At 35.4% G+C, this 21937-nt stretch overlaps 2 protein-coding genes and 1 non-coding gene across 3 annotated transcripts in view; all 3 read left to right on the top strand.

Moving 5' to 3' along the window:
* The window catches only part of LOC112554864 (dedicator of cytokinesis protein 9-like), a 59906-nt gene extending 46375 nt beyond the window's left edge, over positions 1–13531 (top strand). Inside the window, 4 exon segments of the mRNA XM_025222925.1 lie at positions 7–217; positions 1021–1217; positions 1703–1942; positions 7468–13531. Of these exon segments, the coding sequence (XP_025078710.1) occupies positions 7–217; positions 1021–1217; positions 1703–1942; positions 7468–7548 (729 nt within the window). The 3' untranslated portion in view covers positions 7549–13531.
* Positions 13532–13925: 394 nt separating this feature from the next.
* On the top strand, positions 13926–13999 carry Trnat-agu. Its single transcript has one exon. It is a non-coding gene; the product is annotated as a tRNA-Thr (tRNA).
* Positions 14000–14892: 893 nt separating this feature from the next.
* On the top strand, positions 14893–20538 carry LOC112555684 (COP9 signalosome complex subunit 6-like). Its single transcript, XM_025224161.1, has 10 exons — positions 14893–15186; positions 15718–15849; positions 16286–16374; positions 16696–16758; positions 17120–17167; positions 17541–17655; positions 18167–18259; positions 18967–19067; positions 19480–19548; positions 19872–20538. Exons 1-10 carry the CDS (start codon positions 15030–15032, stop codon positions 19941–19943), a joined length of 939 nt encoding a protein of 312 aa, XP_025079946.1. The 5' UTR covers positions 14893–15029; the 3' UTR covers positions 19944–20538.
* Positions 20539–21937: the final 1399 nt, after the last annotated feature.

The raw sequence follows: 21937 nt of genomic DNA, 5'->3' as shown, positions 1-21937 counted from the left end.
TTTCAGGTAAATCCAGCAATGCTAGATCCCAAATATGGCTATATCCAGGTGACATATGCTACTCCCTATTTTGAGGAGAAGGAGCTGCTGGAGAGAGTGACTGATTATGAGCGTAATAACACAATTAGACGCTTCATGTTTGAGACACCATTCACAAAGGAGGGGCATGCTCGAGGCTCAATTGAGGAACAATATAAACGCCGTACCATCCTTGTCAGTAAGTATAATCCAGACATAATAACATAATCTTGTGTTTTGAGACATCCTTAAGTTTAAAATGATTTAGACTCCACAAAACTTGGTGCTTCAACTTAAAGATGACATTGCAAAACACCACTTTTAGGAGCCCTGCCTGTTTGTCTATGAGCAGTGAAAAAAAAACTCACACCCATGACTGGAATTGTGGTATGGATAGGATGATTTGGTGCCCAGATTACAGTTTTTCAAATGAATCAAGCAAGCTTGGAGCAACTGTTTTTCATCATACCATATGGCGTTTTAAAGACTTCAGCATGTTGTGTGTGTATGAGCGTACGTGTGTGTCATTTTTAGTAAAATGCCATGAGTTTCCCCATAGGGCTGGAATAGGGTGCTCTATAAGTTAACTTTATTATTATTATTATTTGTGTGAATTGTGAGATTTTTAGGCAAGTTTATATGCTTTAGCCACCTATGGGTGGCTTGTAATCACTGTGTTAATGACATTTATTTAAATTTATAGTAACATGCCTTGAAATTTTAGCTCAGAGATGTACTCTAGCTTTTATGTAAGACAGGTGGATTGCGTGAACATTTATACACCTTTTTGCAATCATAAAAATGCCATTAAAAGCAAATTGGTGAGCAGAATGGAAAAGAAGGTAAAAAATTTTTTAAATGCTTACATGATCCAGTACTAAAGGGTTACTCAAGATAAACTGAAAAAGCAGCAACTGTTTGTGTTTTGTTACTGATCAATTAATTTATGACATTTTATGCATTGGTTTTTTCCTCTCCTGCCTTTGCCACTTTCATTCACAGCCACTCACACCTTCCCCTACATAAAGAAGCGAATTGAAGTAATGTCCGGAGGGCGCAGAGAGATTGAGCTAAGCCCAATCGAGGTTGCTATTGATGAGATACAGACAAAAGTTATTCGCCTGCGTGAGACAGTCTCGTGTCCAGTTCCAGATATTAAAAAACTGCAGCTTGGGCTCCAGGGTAGCGTTAGTGCGCAGGTAGGCATGATAAACTGACTCATGTAGCATTTGAGGTGTGAGGTCAATAAGAGCAAAATATATTAAGAGTATTGCTTGTTATGCAGAGTTTATAAATCAGTAAGAGAGTTTTTTGGCAGTGTTACACTATGTGGTATTTCATGATAAAAGTTTTTCTTATCTTTTATCTTAATGTTAGCATTAGCTTGATGTCAGATTCCTTTCAAGTGTAGTTTTGCTTTTTGTTTTTGGGTTGTTTTTTGGGTTTTTTTTGGGGGGGGGAAGGGGTGTTTATATTTCTTTAAATATTTTTCTCTTTTTTTCTATATAAAAACCCAGCATGGGAAAGATAATGATATTTTTAGAATGAATGAAAAAGTAGAAGGAAATGGTGGTGATAAATGTGGACAAGAGCATGCATGTATGCTTAAGCTTTGTTGAGAAACCAGTGAGGTCAAATCCAGACAATCCAGATGATAATATACAATGGATATTTTTTGTACCAGGTGAATGCTGGGCCTTTGGCATATGCAGAAGCTTTTCTGGCACCGGGTAAGGTTGAAAAGCAGCCTGCTGACAAAGTAAAAAAACTGAAGGAAGTTTTTATTGAGTTTGTACATGCGTGCAAAGATGCCCTTGGCTTGAATGCTAAGCTGATCTCGACAGATCAGAAAGAATATCATGAATCATTGAAAAATGGGTTTGGGGATATCGTGGAGCGATTGTCTAATCTACTCGGTGAAACAGTAAGTACTTTCCTTAATATTTCACTTAGGATATTCATTTTTACTTTTCACTTTTCCTCCTCACGAAACTCTAAATGCTTGTGCAGTTTTTCACTTTTGAAATGTATCTTTTTCTGTTTTAATACGAAGGTAGCCAAAAGTATAATTATTTTATGAGTTTGGGTGAGAAGAAAGCATGTTTTAGTTTTGCTTACATTATTCATCCTATGTGTTTTTTATTTATTTGTATATGTTTCTTTTGCATGCCTTGTTAAGTTTTGTTCTTTTAGTTGAGATCTTGAGTTCACATTACACAATATGCACTCTTTGCCGCGAACATTTTTCTCTAGCAAGTGGATTATATTTCATTATCTTTCATCCATTATATATATACCGAAATAGACTTTATGCATGCGTGTGAACTAGCTTGTGTATCTACATATAGATGTCAGAATCTCATTTCTGGAGAAAAAAACTTTGTTATGATGGGAAGGCTCATATTAATTTATAGCAGTGAGGTTAATAAAGTATTTTGCCAAAAACTGCTTCTTGGGTGTTGAATAGTATTTAGATGTTTTCTTCAAGAAACTATTCAGGTGCTAAAAGAATTTTTTTTATTAGTTTATTTCCTTGACCCACAAAGTTACTAAGGAAATGAGAGATCAAATAGTTGGCAGGGCTGTACAGCCTTGTCTGTCCTCAGCTAGATCCTGTCCAGATGAGTCTGTTCTTAAATGTTTTGAGAGTAGATATTGATGTTGTCTACATACATGTAGTATGTCTTGCAAGATAGTCGTATCAAGATTGTTATACGGTGTCATATTGCTATGGCATCTTCCTGTGTATATTAATGAGTGGCTCCTGAGGAGCACTTCGGTTGTCCATTCTGCTGAGGACATGAGACCTTAGTCTCGTGCTCAGCCCATGGAAGTCTACCGAAGGACTTGAAACTGCAGTCTTTGTGAGGTCAGCTGTCAGGATCCAGCTTGAACAACTGTGCAGAAGAATAGAGATAGCCAGACTCTTGTAGAGTTTATTTTAGAAAGCGGTTGGTGCTGCTTCTCCATATTCTGTTGATTTTAGTTGTTACTGTATTTCATATTGCCTGAGCATGCTCGTAACATGCTGCAAAGTCAACACCTGTGTAGGTGAAGCAGAGTTGTCCTTGTGGAATCTGCAAGATGGTGTAGAACAGTCTGAAATTTTGATAAGAATGCAACAGCCTTCATTTTTTATGTTAGTGGGTAAACTCATTTCTATTTTTTTAAGTGGTCAGAAGTAAGGGGGAATATTTGTTGTTTACAGCTTTATTACTCTTTTAAAGTAACAAGCAAATTATACAAATTGTCTCAGACTCTTCAGCTGTAAATATTGACATGACTAGATATGTTGTTGTCCAGTTGAGAAGATAAGGATTGTGTGTGTACATACTCTTGTATGTGTGTGTGTGAGAGCAAGAGAGAGAGAGTGTGTGTGTGTGAAGAGGTTTACAACAGTACACAAAATAAGGTTCAAAAGAAGTAAAAGGTGTGAAAGAATGGTCAAAGTACATCAATACCTTGTGTATCAGTTGTAGGATAAATGACGGATTTGGTTCAGGTAAGGTTTGCAAGTCTCTGTATCTGTTTGTGTAAATGCTTGCTGCACATACATAGAGTAGCATTATAGATGCATTGAGGGATTGGTGTCAGGCCCTTTTGATCTTTTTGCACTTGCAATTACTATAATCTGCTGCCTATTCTAATGTGTCTTAGGGCCCTCAATCTTTTTTTTATTTATTAACCACTTTTTTTCAAAAATAAGGGAATAAGCGCAGTCATTTTCTAAAGTAACATTTTTTTGCAGCACTGTTGTCTCTAAATCCAAAATCTTGAAATTCGCAGTTACAAAACTGTTATCCACATTGGGGGCTAAGTTCGGGGGTGTGAGGAGTCATTTGTGAAGGTTCTACTCCTTCATATTGTTTACCTTCTGTTTGCTCTGGGGAAACAGTGTAGGTTAAGTCTCTGTCTAATTTACAATTTTAAAAGGCTTTAGCACTATTAAAACGTTTAACATTTATTGCGTTAAAGATTTTTTTAAGACTGAGTCTAATGGTAAGAAATAATGTATGTCTGTCTTATGTGAAAATGCTTGGTAATTTACATTATCAGCAAACATAGAGGGATTTTTATGCAGTGAAACTGACTGGATTGCAGTGTGCAGTAGAAATTAACAAAGGTTTAGTGTGTAAACTGTTACATGAATTACCCTTTAGTGTATGTAAGGCGCCTATCAGAATTTATGTGCAATTTTGTGAAATTGTAGTGTGTAGATTGTTTGCTTTATCTTTTATTTTCCTTATATACCAATTTTCCTTTTCTAAACAAATTTTGTTCCTTTTGAAGGATTTTTTTTTTGATTGATCCTTATTTATTTATTAAAGTCAATTGATTTACACTATTTACCTTAGTACAAAAAGATGTTATGTAGTGTAACATAGTGGAATTTGTTTTGTAGTATATTATATGGTGTAACTAGCTAATAATGATAATGTTGACAAAACTACTTAAAATAATCTGTAGGCATATATTGAGTAACATATTTGGGCAATTTGCAAAGTCAGTTGCCTATGAAAACATTACTTCCATTAAGAGTGTCGTCACTTTCTTCTTTTTTTCTACTCCTCCTCTCTCTGTCCTTGCTTTTTGACTCAGTCATTGTGTATGGCATGCTTTTCTGCTAAGAATACTTTCAAGTAAAGTTATATAAGAAAAATCTGAGATGCACTCAACATTTTAGAACTGTTGTGTAGAATTCAGTAGTCTTCTTTTCTACAGGCATAATTTCCCAAAATCTCATTATTGATGGCGAAGAAGTTGTGGGCATTGTTTTTTGTGGTGTGTATGTGTGTGTTGTGTGGGTAAGTGTGTGTGTGGTTGTGTGTGTGTTTTATGAGGGTGAGGGCAATGGTCTGGAGGTAGTGAAGGTTCAAACCAAAACAAGAAATTTGGCATCAAACGTTTCTCCCAGAAGAAAACCTAGCTGGGGGAACTTGCATCTCAGAAACATTTTCAGATAATGGCACAGAACCTTTTCAAGCACTTAAGGTGATTACATTCCAGAAAAAAAGTTTATTTTAAAGATTTTTAATAACATTTTGTGACAAAGTAATCAAATATAAAATAACTAAAAATGTTTTTAAGTGGTTACAAAATGAAACTTTTGACTGTAATCAATGACTTTTTTAAAATGTACTATATTTTCAAACTAAGTTTCAGACAATACCAAAAATCATAGATCATTAATTTTATTGTCTTTGTAAAGAACAAACTATTATCCAAATTTTCAAGAATGCTCATTTTGATATCTTTGAAAGTCTTGAAGATATACGTGATCAAAATGGGGACCCCCCAAAATCGCACAGAACAAAAGGAAAATTCTTCTCTTAAAGCCAATTACAGCCAAAATAATACTCATATCAACAAGCCAATGCTTGTAATTGTAGATTAGTTATGTGTGAGTATGACTACAAAATTTCTTTGCTGTATCCTGAGATTTTTTGTTTTCTTCAAAAAATGCCATTGGAGAAAACAAGTTTTTCTAATTCATTTAAAGTAAATTTGGTGGGGGTATGTGGCAAAAATTTAGTGGCAGCCCTATTCTCCACTGGGGGTGATTAGGAACACTCTTTTTTGACAAAATGGATATATACCATATGTATTATATGTCAAAGTATTAAAAGCTGTCATCTCAAACTTGACCACGGCATCCCAAAACCACTACTTTCTGGAGTGTCCTCTCATGGGGCCTTACTTTCATCACACATATATCCAAGAATTTCAAAGAAATTAAAATAAGCATGCTTGAAACTTTAGATAGTTTGTACTTATCACTAAAATCAATTATCTATGTCTGAAAGTTGTAGTATATATAATAATAATAGTACTTTTTTATTAAAAAAAAATCATTGATTACAATCAAAATTTTCATCGTAACCACTTAAAATACACTTTCATAGTTGATTTCTATTTGATTATTCTATCACAAAATGTTATAAAAAAATCTTAAAAACAAAATTGTTTCTAGAGTGTGCGTTCACCTTAAGCTATTTGAACAAAATAACAGAATAACCATGTTAAACAAGCAAAGCTTATGGATTGCAGTTTGCTAAAAGGTTTAATACAGGTGAAAGTGGCAGGTGCTTGCAGAGCTCTGGATATTGGTGCCGCTGACAAAACAGTGGCAGTGTAATGGTTGAGGTGCATGTCACGCCTGCTGTTTGTACTGGCAAGATTCTTGCATCTTAGAACTAGATGCAAAAATTTATCAAGATTTTTTCACCTGTGACAAAACACCAGTCTGTGTCCTGCTTGTCCCACCCCAGTGACTTCCTTTCTGTCTTGCTCTTCATTTTCTCTCCTGAGCTCTGCTCTACCCTTGCATGTTTGTCAAATTTTATTTTTCTCAAATCTAGATACTTTTATAATCATACAAAAACCCTAAAACGGGTAGGATATTGAATACTTATTAAACCAAAATAAAACGTTAAGGGAGTGGTCGTTTGGAAATAAAACAAGAACAGATTTTACCCTTTGGGAATTTTGTCTTCGCATTTAACCTGCTGTGTAGACGCCCATGGAACCTGTAATTCCCCACCCTGTGGTTTAACAAAACAATACAAATACAAACATCATTCTTAATCCTTTTCAGGAAATTGTTTGCCAGTGTTTGCTCAGATTAGGGGAGGAGGGCTGTAATTAGATTAATCTGTAATCACCTGGCACAAAATGTTTTTTGATGGCAGTGATTGTTGGTTCAGGGACTTTGAGTGTGATCAACATCACAAGGATTCATTGGTCTTTTAGATGTACATCTAGGTCAGACTTCATAGTGACCAGAGCATGTGATGTCAGTTTATGCAAAGGAATAAAGCCAGAACTTTTGTCAGTGACACAGTATATCACAGACTGTCTCAATCTGTTACATGAATGAAACAGAATTACCTGTGGCCTCAAAGACAATTAATTAGCCACAGGTAATAAGATTGAAAAATAATTGTCTAAAAGCATTTACAAGAGAGATTAAAAAAACAAGCTTATCTTGAAGAACAGTTTTAGACAAGATTTTTCCCCACATTTTTAGGTATTTGCAACAAAACTAGTTTCCATTGTATAACCATGTTAATATTTAGGAAATGCTTGCTGTTATCCAACCATGCATGGACTTATTTATCTTTTTTATTGTAAAGATATTTCATTGGGTAGGTATTAATCATGTTATTGCATAATTTCAAATAAATATTCTCCTAGGATAAATATATTTGATGCCACCATGTGAATTAGTATCAGCATGAAACCAGCAGTTACCCTGTGCCGTTACTGTGGTTTTGTATTAATACAGGTTGAGTTGGATGATCATTAGAATTCACATGCCATTCTTCTTTGTTGGGCTTCCATCTGTGCCTGATTAATGAATACTTTTGCCTTGAGGGATCACATATTTTGACCTTAATTTTTGTCTAGAAACAAGATTGCTTTTACTGAATTGACTTTTTTCCACCACAGATCTTGGATCAGGAGCTGTACAGAAACCCACGCCACTCTATGACAATCTTCAGCATGTCTGTGGGCTCAAGTAATGCTTGAGCAAAACCTAAAGTGAGGAATAGACTGCGCATTTGGTCACTGGTAACAGTTTTGTGCCATCTGTTGATATTCGCTTATGCTCAAAGGAGAACAAGAGGGAAAGAAACCTCTTTACAACACTGGTCACTTCCTCTGAATAGCATGGTCATCTTTGTACTGGCTTTGACTGAATAACACAGTGCTGAGAGATCATGGGATCCCTGACTTCTTGTGTTACACTATTCACTGAGCGTAGTGATGGGGATTTGGGGATGGGTAAGGGAAGAGTGAGGTGGAGGAGGGTTTTGAACAGAGTGAGAGGGTGTGTGTACATTTGATGTATAATTACAGTATAACATTACAGTAAAAATGATGTATAATTATAGTATAACATTATAGTAAAACTGTTAAGTATGAGCGAGTTCAATTAATGTAGCTTAGAAAACCAAAGACATAGCAGCTGGTCATTTGAATTGGTGAAAAGGAGAGACAGCTCATAACAAATGGGAAGAGGTCACTTGATGGCCCATTACACGGTGAGAACATTCTGGAGGTGTTTGTTTTAATTAATGCAAAGCTCAGGAAAATAATGTAACTGCCTATAGACAATATATGTTTTGCAAAACGAGAAAAAGCATCAGTTATTATTTTAAGTAAATTTTGAGCCCTCTCTTCCTTCCCCTTGGACATTAAGGACTAATGAGCAAGAGAAGTTGATGTACATTAACAAATAAGAGGAGGAAATATTTATGGAAAGCTGCCGACTAGAGTTTGTACCGAAAAATACTAGCTATCTACAGGGAAGATATGCCATGGAGATTGCTGAACATTGCAGGGTACTTGTGGTCAAATCTTATTCTGATCAAGGTGCCTGATGTGACTGGAATGTTCTCCTCAGCTACAAATGGATGTTGCATAAACATGAGGAGTGGTAGTAATAAACATTTCAATTTTTATAGTGTTTGGCATAGTCATGTGCAGGTAATGGCTGACTTTGTTGTGGATTTGTACTTTTCACATGACTAAGCAGTTAGGAATAAAAGTACGAAGCCAGTATCTACATTTGTGATGCTTAAAGCTGCATCCTTTTGAGTAATATCTCTAGAAGTTCAACAAAATAGTTCTACAAGATTCATTTAGAGGTTTCAATAATACAGGTTTTTATTTGTTAATCTAGTATGTTTAAAGAGTAACTCTGAGGTTTCTTCTTATAGAAAGGTTACTTGCTTGTTCAAATGTATGTTGTCTGTGATTAACTACATTGGTATTTGATGTGTGTGAACAAACTTTAGCACAACTGAAATGATATTGTTCTTATGAATCTCTGATCAGCATCCTAGGTCTTCAAAAGACTGATAATTCTTTTTTCCTCCTTTTATTATGCTTTTCAATGTTCAAATTTAGGGCTAAGTGGCCAGATGTGCCTAATAGATCTGTGCTTTGAACTAATTGTGCACTTTTGTAATGGAATTCTTCATGGCCAAATGATTTTTGGATGCATTGGTGACAGGTCGTTTTCTGACATCCCAAATTTCAGCAAAACCAAGACAAATCAGCTTGTATCTTATTCTTTCATTTAAAGGTATGTTCATCTCGTTCATCTGAAGTAAAAGAGAGCTTCCTCTACGTGTAATGTATGGGTTTTTTCCCCCCCAGAATTGTATTGCTTTGACAAATATAAATTATATACAAGCTTTATGTTACCGGAATAGTGAAAACTAGTGATGTGTTAAAAGATGAACATGTCCCTGCAAGGATTTAAGGACTGAGTAAATCCGATGTTTAGGACTGGTCATTAAAAAAAATGTGCATGCTATTGCATGCATTTGTTGAATATGCTTTGCAGTAAAGTTAATCCTGTGTATTCAAATGATAACACACCAAAATACTTTTAAAGGCTCAGCATGTGTGACTGTATCCATTATTATTTTTTTTGGCTGTTTGTACCCAAGATGCCTTTTAAAGCTGAAAATGCCTTCAAGTGTATGTGTACAGTGCAAAGTAAACTATTGTTTGTTGCAGACTATGCTTACATTACTATTGCTACATTTTCCTTCAGTCTTGTCTAACCTATCTTGTCAAATAGCTCCACATACTATGCATTAAACATGAATTTATTTTTTCTTTTTTTTTCTATATTTAAAATGATTATTTAAGACTTTTGGTTGTTTAATTATGCAGATGTGCGTCATTTATTTTAATATTGATGGAAAAAGAATATTTACAAAAGTTGGAGACCCTGTGAGGTTGTTTGGCTAAGACTTCATAGCTGTGCAAAGCATCTTTGTGACAAAGCATTTTTCTGTCATTCTTCTTTGTTGTAAATAGCCAGTGCATGCTTATAGCAACTGCATTATGCTACCTTGTGATTGTAAAAAGTGTTTCATATTTTGCTGTTGCTTTAAATATTGTTATTCTGACAGAGGATCATTTCTGGAACTGCAAAATCCCAGAGACGGAACTTGAGTTAGTGTGTTGAATCATCGGAATATTCTATTGCAGGTGCTTATATAATAAGTTGCAACAGTTGCATCTGTGAATGTATAAACACGCGTAAGATCATGTATGCATGCACACATACACACTCATGCCTTTGGCTGCCAGCAGATGTTGAGTTTTGATGATGGGAATACTTATGCATTGTTAAGGAGTGTTTTGCATTACAGCTATCTGTCAATCATTTGCACTATGGAAGTTTTTCAGTTTATTTGTGAGAAAACTGTTTCTTCTTTGACAGTGTTTTGGGCTCAATATATGCCTCTTGCTTAAAATGCTGTGATACATTTGAAAGTATTTGGTAATTTAAAAGGGATTTCTCATTCTTGTGCAGTCATAAACAAATCATGAATTTTGTTTAAAAGTCACAATAAGCTTTTGTTACCAGTTGCACCTTCTTCTTTTTTCAGTTGAACAGTTTTCCACAGTAGTAACCTCATCCAAAGTTATTTTTGTTGTTTCTTTTTCTTTATAGTTTATTTACTTTTGTATTGCCTTTTTAAAGAAAAAGAACACAATGCACCATTCTAGCATTTGATTTATTTACATGTAATGAGCTTGCATATATTATTTAATACTAAGCCATTTTACCAGTTTGAAAAAGTATGCATTTTATTGACAGTTTTTTAACTGGCAGGTTTGTTGTTATTATTGTTAATCATTTAAATGTTTCCATTATGTTATAAAAAGTTTTTTTTTTAATTTTGTAATGATATTGTATACTATTTATGTTCTGCTGACTGTTATCAACTAACATACATATTTTGCTGTGCTGAACATCCTTTCTCTCCCTAAACAGTCAAAGAATCTGGAACAATCTTTACTTTTATATTACTTGAGTAATAAAAGGAGAGATCATAAAGCACATGCTCAGTTCCAGTCTGTAATCTGTGAATAATCCTATGCTGCCATCTTGAAGCAGGACTTCTTTTGCCTTTAATTTACTAACAGAAATAACCACATTACTTTTTATTTGTATAAAGTGCATTATTATTAAAAAATTGAAAGCACATGCCATTAGCCATAATCTCTGTTGCTCATAGGTTGTCATAATCTCATATTAACATGGGAGTAGTAGCTGTTGCATTCCACATTTTGGCCTTGATGCAAGTACATCTGATGAATGAAAGATCACGGACGCTGTTTGCAGAAGATCAGTGTGTTCCTCAAGCTGTTGCACCTGATTTGCTTTGTTTAGGTTTTTTGCATATTTGATTATTTTCAGAGATTTTCTTTCAAGATGATTTCCTGTTGATGTGCTTTGACTTCAATAAGCTGAGACATAAAGCCATTTGGGTTTGCAATCGTTACAAAATAGATGTTCCAGTCTGAACGTCCTAGAGACATTTTAGGATATGTAAGCATGCTTCCATTGAAGAATGAGTTGTATATTTTGTTAGCCTTTGTACAGTTTCACAATTAGGTTTATTTTGTGATCAAACTTTATGTGTTCAACATGGTTTTGATCATAGCATTTTAATTTTTAAGTCTGTGTGATCACCCATTTGTAAAAGTATATTTTTTTCTTTTTGTTCCTTTTTTGCTTTTATTTGTTATCCTTTTACCCTTTTTGGGGAGGCGGGGGAGGGAATAAGGGGGTAGCAGGGTTTCTAGTTTTATGAGGTTTTTTCAGAGGTGGTGATGGGGGCGAAGGGGTGGGGGGTTGTTTTGTTTGGCTCTTGAGGGGTGCAGTCTAGAAACTTGTGGATTGGCTGTTCACTGGGGGCCCTTCTAATGGCAGCACAGGATTGGTCCTGTTGACATGCCTTTCCCAGTGTCTAATCAGGTCCCCCCAACAACTGGTACTGGCAGGTCAGCCCCAGGGACAGGCCATCTTGATCTGGAGGCCAGTTAAGGATAATGTCAGTTAAGGATCAGGATGATGATGATAGTTCATATCTTCTGCTGTAAGAAGAGTTTTCAAGAAAGAATTTTGAAGATTAGTCAGCAAAAATGTTTGCATGAAGTTACAAAGTTGCAACCTGTGAGATTATTGCTGAGACTGTTTTAGTGTGTATTTTTTGGGTTTTCAGCTCCTCAATCTCTCCCTTCTACAAAACAAAAACTAATAGCCCATGTGTATGTGAGTGTGTGTGAGAGAAAGAGATTGCTTGTCACATGCTCTGTAGATTAATGACCTGCAAATCTCTCTCATTTTTCAACTTCAGTAGTTGTTTAGCTATTATCCTTTCGTTTTCATCATATTGTTGCAATACAATCATTCTTGTTGCCATTGAACAGAAACACTTTGAAATGTTTATAATTATATGAAACTGAAAGTCAACAGTGTCAACAGAAATAATTATCATGCATATGCTATACTGTTCTGTTAGACAGTTTGTTGGTTTAGGTGATACTCATTGCCTTATTAAAAATCTGCTTCTCCCTTGGTTCTGTGCCAGTTTACTGCTATATTGGAACTGCATGAACACTGTAAAGCACATAAATGGCTAGTAAGGATGAACAAATAGCCTAGAGCTACAGCAATATCATCTAAACTCGAAGGCACAATAGCCAGTTTGATACTTGTATGTCACAGTCTACTTTCCCCAGTTGACCCAGTGGGTACCTGACTCCACTAAGGCTGGGAAGGATAAAGCAGTAAGGGAGTGAAGATGAGTATAACCCTTTTAAAGATTGACTCCAAGATATGTGAGGGTTCTACTACTTCACTAAGACCAAGGTTATGGAACTATAGCTTCTAACGTACCAGTGCATCACAAGATATTTCATTGATAACTTGTCACTTTTAGAAAAATTTAAAAGTTTGTGATATCTAATAATGTGTCTTTTCAAAAGCGTTTGTGTTCCTAGATAATTTAGAGCATACCGAATTGTATCCACAATTATTACGTTCACCATGAAGGGTGTTTGTGTGTAGGGTCGGGGCAGGTGATGTTTCTTTAAAACTGCAGTATAAATCCTAGCGCCTTTCCTCATTTCATTTGTTTCAAATTATTTTTGTGGTAAAACAGGAGGAGTTCATCATCGTTTAAAGAATCATTTAGAAAAAATAATGAATAGAAACGTAAAATATCTGAAGTTACTCCGATAGCAGTAATTTTAAACAAATAGTCCTCATAAGCTACTAAGTAGAATTTTGTAACGTGCTTATAAGTGAATGTTAATTTGGCTTTCTAGCGGTGGCACGGCAGAATAGGCATTCACTGGCTGTAGACCAATGATATAGGAGTGATTTTTTTTTCTTTTTTCATTTTTCAGGAATTAGTTACATTTAGTTGTATCACTTTGTATGGAGAATTGGGAAGAGGTTTTTATTTAGCACAACTGCCATTTTCTGCTTAAGTTTACATTTGAAACTCTCAGAAAAATGCACAGGTTAAAATTGTTTTGATGGGGAAATCACTATTAACAAGGTAATCACCAAGCCTTTATTGTATTAAGTTTGCACTTAACTTTATTCTAATCAAAATTGTACCATGCTAATATGCCTTCCCTGACTTCCCTACAAATTCTGACATTTTGCATTAAAATAATAAAACATAAATATTGACTTGCATGATTACTGTATGCATGTTGGGAGATGAAAAAGCAAAAAATAATCCTCGATTTGGTAAGTCATTCTTTAAAATAAGTTGGCGACTAAAAAAGATTTCTGTTATTTCGTATTTGATAATTTTCAATTAAAATTTTTTTTCAATAGCTTTCAGGCAGCAGTTTTTAAGTTCTTTGACACAAAATTAGGAAATAATTATTTTAACTGATGACGTGCACAAGTTTTGTTCCCTCCTAAAACATTCTATCAGATGGTATCAAACACAACTAACGCGATAACAGTAAAAAAGACACATTTTTGTCGATTAGCACGTAGTGTCAAATCTTTTGAAAAAAATGTTTTTCTTTAAAATTAAATATTTAAATTTTGCTTGAGCCGACCGTCAGGCGCCATAGCTCAGTTGGTTAGAGCGTCTGCCTAGTAAGCAGAAGGTCGAGGGTTCGAATCCCCCTGGTGCCTTGCACACTTCTAGTTTTGTTTCTGTTCGCCTGTATGAACATTTTTATATGCTACGAAGATATCGTACAGTTACAAATATATGATGAATCCTTTTGCGTTTTTTTTCTCTTCGGAAAATGACATATTTTGATCAAAAAAGTGTGTATACAAGCATGCACAGCGTAATGGTCTACCTGTAAAATGCATTGTCATTTGAATCACTAAATCACTTCAGTTACTACTTTCATTCTTAATTTTTATTCTGTGTGTGAGAGAGGTGATAGCATGTTCAGTTAGCAGAGAAACACGGTGGAGCTGACAATAAGATGATTTAATTAGTCTTCCAGTTATGTTCTACAGACAGGCCCGTTATTACCCCCCGCGGGGCCCGAGGCATAGGGTATGTGCGGGGCACTTGACACCACGATCGCCACGGTTGTTATTTAATGAAATGTGCGGGGCCCTACGCCGCCCTAGGCAGATGCCTCGTCTGCCTGCCCCTAAGCACGGCCCTGTCTACAGAAGTGCCAAAAGAAAGGAGAAGATGGTAATAAACCACTCCAGTGCAACAGGGTGGGTGGGGTGTTTTACGCCGATCCAGCTTCTAAGACGGTATCACAAGGCAGCGGACCCTGTAAACAAGTGTCATATCTTCAAAGAAAGAACGGCGCGTGCCCGAGACGATCGGACCGCCCATCATATCGCTAAGTGGTAAAATCCGAAGTAAGCGAACGAACGAGTCATACACTTTCAATTTACTTAATCCAGATGTAAGCATTTCAGATTTAATATGCCCAAATAATTATGCACTGTAATTCAGTCGGCCTCCAAAACATGCGCTACCATCTGATTGAAGGGGAAGAACTGCGGTAAATCTTTTATTAGAGGGGGAAAGAGTTACCTTCACGGGAGATCACTCTGCGCCAACACCTTAGGTTAGCTCCCCTGCAAAAGAAGCGATATATAACAACGCTTCTGACGAAGTTTTTTAGAAAGAATATTTCTCTCTAAAAACAAAATATCATCAAAAGACAGAGGCGTGTTATGAACAATGGCAACTAGCATGGAAGTGGACACACCTGGTGCCGGTGTAATGGCGGTGCAGGGAACTACTGGAAGTGTTTCTGTATCTGTGCATCCTTTAGTCATTATGAACATTTCAGAACATTGGACGCGAGCTAGAGCCCAAGAAGGAAAGCCGGTTCAAGGTTATTTTTAATTTAACTCATAGTTGAGCTATCCTAGAAGATATGTGATAAATGTGTTTTATAGGGATTGATATTTCTCGCAGTTCGGCTTGTTTCTGATGACAAAGTAAACCATTTAAAAAGACGATGTCAATTTTATCATCCCTTTTATTCAATTTGACAATAACATTTTTAGTGCTGTCCACAAGTTACTTCTTTAAATATAATTATAAGTGAGATTCAACTTTATTATTTTGTTTACATACTTTGCCATGTCCTATTTTACAGAGATAGCAGATCGATGCAGTGCTCAGTAATCACATTTTTGCACTAAGAGCAACCCGAGTGGAACAATTTTAAAGACTCATTCGACATAATTTTAATGAGATTACTTTTTAAAAGGGCAGTTTAGGTCTTATTACATCACAATATATTAATTATTTTTAAGGTAATATATATATATATGCTATAGGTTAAGATAGAGATGGCATCTGTTGGTATCTTTATTGTTATCTTAGCATTTAGAAATTAAAGCATAAACACTTGTTTCAGTGCTTGGAGCATTAATAGGCCAGCAGAAAGGTCGACAGATTGAAGTGATGAACTCTATTGAGTTGGCATTTGACATTGTTGAAGGCGACATCATCATCAACATGGAGTATTACCACACTAAAGAAGAGCAGTGTGTGTATTAGTTTCCTTTTTTTGTTCCATTTTTTTTCCTTGTTTTTCTTCTAAATTAAATACTTATTTCTTTTTAGGTGCTTGAATGTGTAAATGCAATTCATTATGAAAAGATAACATTAAATGATCAAGAACTATTCGTGTTTGCTTAGTTCATGAGTGATTACACTTTGATGAGTACTGTGTAAAAATGGAAAGAATAGCTTCCATATCAGTGTCATTATCAAGATGATAGTATGCAGAGCCAGGTCTAAATAGTACTGCTAATAATAATCCATTTTATCTATAACATATAGATATATATTTCTATGTTTTGAAAGTAATTGACTAATAATCAGCTATAATGTATTTTACTGTTTGGATGAATACAGTTATTTTAAGGACTCAGCATAAACCACTTCTTAGGTTTTATTGATCTTTGCTCTTTATGTTCTAGTTAAGCAGGTTTTTAGTGAAATGGACTTCCTTGGCTGGTACACCACTGGTGAATTACCCTCAGTTTCAGACATAAAAATTCACAAACAAGTATGATTATTCATATTAACTTTATTTTATGTGATTGGTATTTGCCATTTCAAAGTATACATTCTATTTTCTGAGATATGTCTGTTTAAGATGAACATCAGTGGAAACTCTTTCATGTAGACCAATCTGAAAATTAATGATGCATCCATCATTGTTTTGTTCACTTTCTGATTCATTTTATTGTCTTCATTTATGGTGTGATCACTACTATCCCTAAGTATAAAAAGAATTTTAAGTTTGATTCTGTGTGTGCATGGTTTTTTTTCATGCCTATTCATAAATATGTTTGTATGGCAACATGTATTTTTTGGGTTCTTTCAGATATTTCAAATCTATGAAAGTCCACTTTTCCTTAAATTAAACCCCTTTGCCAGAAATACAGATGTGAGTAAACTTTGTTGCTCTTCTCTTTGATTTTTCCTGTAGCATAGAACTACATATTAACTAGGTGTAAGGTAAATTATTGAGACCAGGCATGTAGAACTACACTGTCATGGTTCTTTTCATTCTACAGCAGTTTACGCATCCTTCTCATTCTGATGAGTTTTTCAACTTAACATTTGTTTTACCTTCACAATAACTCCTCAAACTAGTCACAGAACATGCTGTACTATAAAGAAGGCTTATAAGTAATTGGAACTTCACTGTAAATGCAAAACGTAAACCTGTAAATAATGAAAATGGCACTTAAAGATTAAAGGTGTATACCAGTTCTACTTGTTATCACTACTTCTTTAATTTTCAGCTTCCTATCAGTGTTTTTGAGTCAGTAATTGACCTTGTCAGTGGAGAAGTAAGTGGTTTTTTTTCCCACATGGCTTATATAATTTATGATCTGTTAGATTCTAAACTTTATCTTTTCTTTAGATAATAGCCATGTCCAGGTCTTAATTTTAATTGGCTTATCAATTTTACACACTTTACTTCATCTCACTATGATATGGTATAAATGTTATGCCATCATTCTATAATTTTACACCACATGTATTTTCAGTGGCAAGTGAAAATATCTTAGTTATTAGCCTATGAAGAACTGGCTCCAGATCAGTGGCCTTAGATAAAGTTACATGCAGCAAATGTTGAACTTTTCTTGATACTTAAGCTATATTGCTATGGTGTTTGTCATGGTATTTTCTTTTATCATTTTGGGATTTGCTTTGTTTCAGGCCACAGTATTGTTTGTCCAGCTTGACTATACTCTGGCAACAGAAGAGGCAGAAAGAATAGGTGTGGATCATGTGGCCCGAATGTCATCTGGTGATACAGGTGACAACTCTGCAGGTAAAGAACTATTTTCTAAAAGTGAATGAGTTTTTTCAGCATATGTTATTCTAAGATGTACCAACACAGCAAACAAGTCCATAAATTGTGTTTATTTCTGAGCAGATGTAATTATAATCTATTCATTGTTCATGTATTTCTTCTCTTTGTTCATGGTTCTGTGACCAGTTAACTGATGATGCAAAAATTTAAATACTGAGCTTTTCGTCTTGGTATTTCTATGTTGGCAATGATACTATTTATCTTAGAGTGATAATGACTTGTAAAATGAATTGCAGCTTTTGCAGAAGTCATGACATTAAAGTTAAAGAGCATCTCAGTGAAATAATTTGGGAGAGATAGGTGTATCTTATCTTCCATTTGACAGAACTAGTTTGGGAAGGGTTACACTGTTATGTTTTGTTTGTTCAATGCAAAGTTTAGTTTTTGTATACTTGCAGCTGGGTAGTGCTGAAGACATGATCAAGGGCATAAGAACACTTTGTTTATTCATTAATATGTTGTGTTTCAGTGGCAGAACATTTACAAGCCCAGCATAGTGCCATCAAAATGTTGCATAATCGGATTGCACTCATCCTACAGTACATTCAAGCTGTAGAGAAAGGTTCTTTGCCAGATTTGAATTACTATCTATTTATATATATATCTATTTATCACTCACCTTTTCTATTCCCCATCATTTTATGAATTATTGTTTACAGAAGTCAGGTGTTTCGAAATAAAAGTCTTATTACGACTTTCTGCTTTGCTGTGACTTTCTACTGAAATCATGTTCAAAATTATAAATAACATATTGAAAGTATCTTTGTCCACCACATTATATGTGTATTTATCAATTGTTCTTGCCTGGAGAGTTCCACTATAAATCTTAAAAACAAAAACATGACCTAGCAACAGTGAAACGAGCATTGTATTATCATTTTTGAGAGCTTTACTTCAATGTATATGTATGGTTGATCTTTCAATGAATCCTCTCAGTTATGACCTGATTTTGGTGGACTTTATGGAGGTTCTACTGTATTGACTTTTGTACAGGCTTACTTTCAGTCTGTTATTCTCATTTGTTGTCAGCACACCTTTCACTGATTTTTGTGTTTTATGTATCATAATTGTTTTTAACCTGTCTTTAGTTGCTGGCTTGAGATATTCATTTCCCCCCTCCTTTTTTTTTTAAGAAAATTTTCTAAATCTCTACTGGAGAAAACACCATTGTGGAAATTTAATACAAAAAGATTATTAACGTTCTTTTAGGAAAGCTGACAGATAATATAAAGTGATAAACTTATACTTAAACATCAATGTTTTCTGCAGGTGAGGTACCTAAAGATCATGATGTACTGAGAGAAGTCTACAGCCTATGTTACCGACTTCCTGTGCTCAGCACCCTACGGTTTAAGGAAGACTATTACAATGTGAGTGTCATGATAGGATATAGCCAGCCTATGTAACTTCAGCCTAAACTAACAATGCTGTGCACCACAGCTCTCCTTACAATATCATTTCAATGGCAGTGGGGAAGTGTTGTTATTTATGGTCATGTAGATAGCATGAAAGTTTTCATCATGTAACTTTTGCACAGATAACTCGTGATGCAGCCAGTTTGCAAACCTCTAAGGCAGAAGGTTGAGACATTCATGCAAACTTTTCTTCTTTTTTTTTTGTGACAAGGAACCAAAAACCTTTTATTAAAAGCTTGAGAATCTGATGAAGAGAATAGAGACCAGAAAGGAATATAGAATATTGCTATCACACTCACACATTTTTTGATGAACTGTTGCAAACAGATCTTCTAACACAAGTATTTTGTTCACCTGCTGATTTCAGCAATGCAGTGATGTGTGTCTGATGGCCTACCTCGGAGCCATGACCAAAGGATGCAACACTATGAACCAGGTTGGTGTTTCCCTTGTTTGCCCCTGAAGGTTACCTGACAATGACGGTCCTACTTTTCACATACTGTTTCTAGGATTTGTTATCTCTCCTCTGCCACCACCAGCTGGCGCTACCTTAGGGAAATTGCTGTTTCTGCCACCGCTCTCGAATGCTAGCAGTAGTTACGTAGTTACTATAGATATGTATAGTTATAGCTAAATGGTCATGCCATCTTATTAGTACTTAGAAGTTACAATTTTCATTTTAATTTAATCTTTAAATCATAAATACTAAGAAAATTGTCTTGATCTGTTTATACTATGCATTTACTCTTGTGTGTGCAGTTTGTAAACAAGTTCAACATGTTATATGACAGACAAGGAATGGGACGACGAATGCGTGGCCTATTTTTTTAATCACACGTAATTTATATCACCTTTCCCAAGTTTTACAACAAATCAATACCCTACCTGTCTTGCTGCACTGCAATTCCTTCCTGTGAGAGTCTGCTTTGTGGTCAGTTTGTATCCACTGCTCAAGGAAGGTTATACTTCAGAAACAAGATAGTGTGTGCAGTAGGTAGAGAAAGAACCTGTATACTGAGAATTACAACATGGACAACCAAGATCTTGTGCTTAGCAGTGGAATTCATCAGAATCTACGAAAGGAAGTGCTTTTGGGTTTATGTGCTTTGACATTGTTATTGTTTACATTGTGACTAACACACACAATATATATCAAACTTGCTTTAGTACTTGTATTTAAACATTAAAAAGAGATACTTATACTGTAGAATCAGAATATAGAATTGATAGAAGCTTATGTTACAAGAAGTTCATTCCTGTAAGTTAAACAAACTGAAGCTGGATTTAACAGATTATATTATTAGTAGTATCATGTAAATTGTTTGAAAATTCCATAATGTTTCTTGTTGCAAATTAAAGATGACTAAGGGATGTATTGCAGACTTTGATAAGCATGAAGATATCATTTAAAGAAAGACTGCCACAGTATTGATTTTTTGTTTTTATTTTTTGCTTTGTTTTTATTTATTGTGTTTGTTTTTATTATTATTTTTTGTTGTTACACAAAGTTTCGAAGATGAGTGACAGATGTGATGTGCTAATAATAAGAACACATTTTCTGATTAAAGTGGAGAAAATTCCATCGTCACTTCCTCGAAGACGAAGTAGCTTGCATTGAGCAGGGGACAGCACTAGCATCGGCTATCTAGCAGTTCACGATCTATTTGGCAGTTGCTTCCCTTGGATCGTTTTTTGTATATCTGTAAGCCTTTTGTAAGGGAGTGGTTAGAGGAAAATTTCCCAGGAAAAGTGTTCATCATTTTCAGAATCTCAGGTGTGAAGATTCGTGACTTTAAATTTGTAAAATCTAGGAAAAATGCAGTTTTGCGGTCCACAGACAAGTTAAAAAAAATTAGTCTAACCTTTTTAGGTTATTGGGGGCAGTGACTATCTCTTCCTCGCTGCCTTACCTTTCCCATTCCGCTGGGGAGTTGGGTGCCATTGCTGACAGTTAGGTCGACTGGAAGTCGGGTTGGGTGGATGAAGTTTGCTGCTGCACTATACTGGTATCGAACCTGCTCTTCTCTCGGTTCGGACACTCTAACCACTCTGCCCTTGACTTTTGCCGACGGTAGACATCACAGTTTTGACCCCCTTCACGACAGGAGACATATATGGCAAGCAGACAAGTTTCCCTATTTTTTCAGAAGGTGAACACGCCTTTAGGGTTATTTTATTGTTTCATTATTCAGTTGCTATTTGTCTATGCACTTACTGTTTTGTGGGTTTATCGAGAAGAGTGACTTAGTTGCATTCACGTTTGTTTGAGAACGGGCCGTTATAAAATATTTCTACAGTCTGTCCTAGTCAAGTTTACGGTGCGTTTTATGAGTGGAAAGTGAGACACGATTCCATGCATCGTATCCTATAATCCATGTTAAATGCTGAATGGTTTGGGGTTAGCGTTAGGGATTGGTCACAGAATTCGATCGCAGATGCCTTCCCTTCCCCACCCCACCCCCACTTTTGGAGTCCGTGTAATTCGACCATTAATGACTGACAAGAAGTGCTAAGAAAGTCATCTGTTCTGTGCGTCCATCTGCATCTGTCTTAACTTACAAGTCCACGCGCATATACATCGATAAAACGACGATCTTCGCAAACTCTGATACATCGATAAACAAATGTCAACACACTTATGTGGACTAAACTGCACAAAAATTATGTCCATGCTATCACACGTACGTAAGAAGTTGTTCAAATACGGGTTGAGTGTTTCAGCTGTCCAGGAGGAATAAAATTGAAATTTGCAGTCTGGTTTTATTCTGTTTATTGACAATTTAACAAATGAAAGCAGACAAAGGGGACAACATGTTATATACAAC

The sequence above is a fragment of the Pomacea canaliculata genome, linkage group LG14 (genome assembly GCF_003073045.1).
Source record: "Pomacea canaliculata isolate SZHN2017 linkage group LG14, ASM307304v1, whole genome shotgun sequence".
Classification (NCBI taxonomy): domain Eukaryota; kingdom Metazoa; phylum Mollusca; class Gastropoda; order Architaenioglossa; family Ampullariidae; genus Pomacea; species Pomacea canaliculata.
Note: the sequence above shows the minus strand (reverse complement) of the source record. Positions and strands in the feature narration are given on the sequence as shown.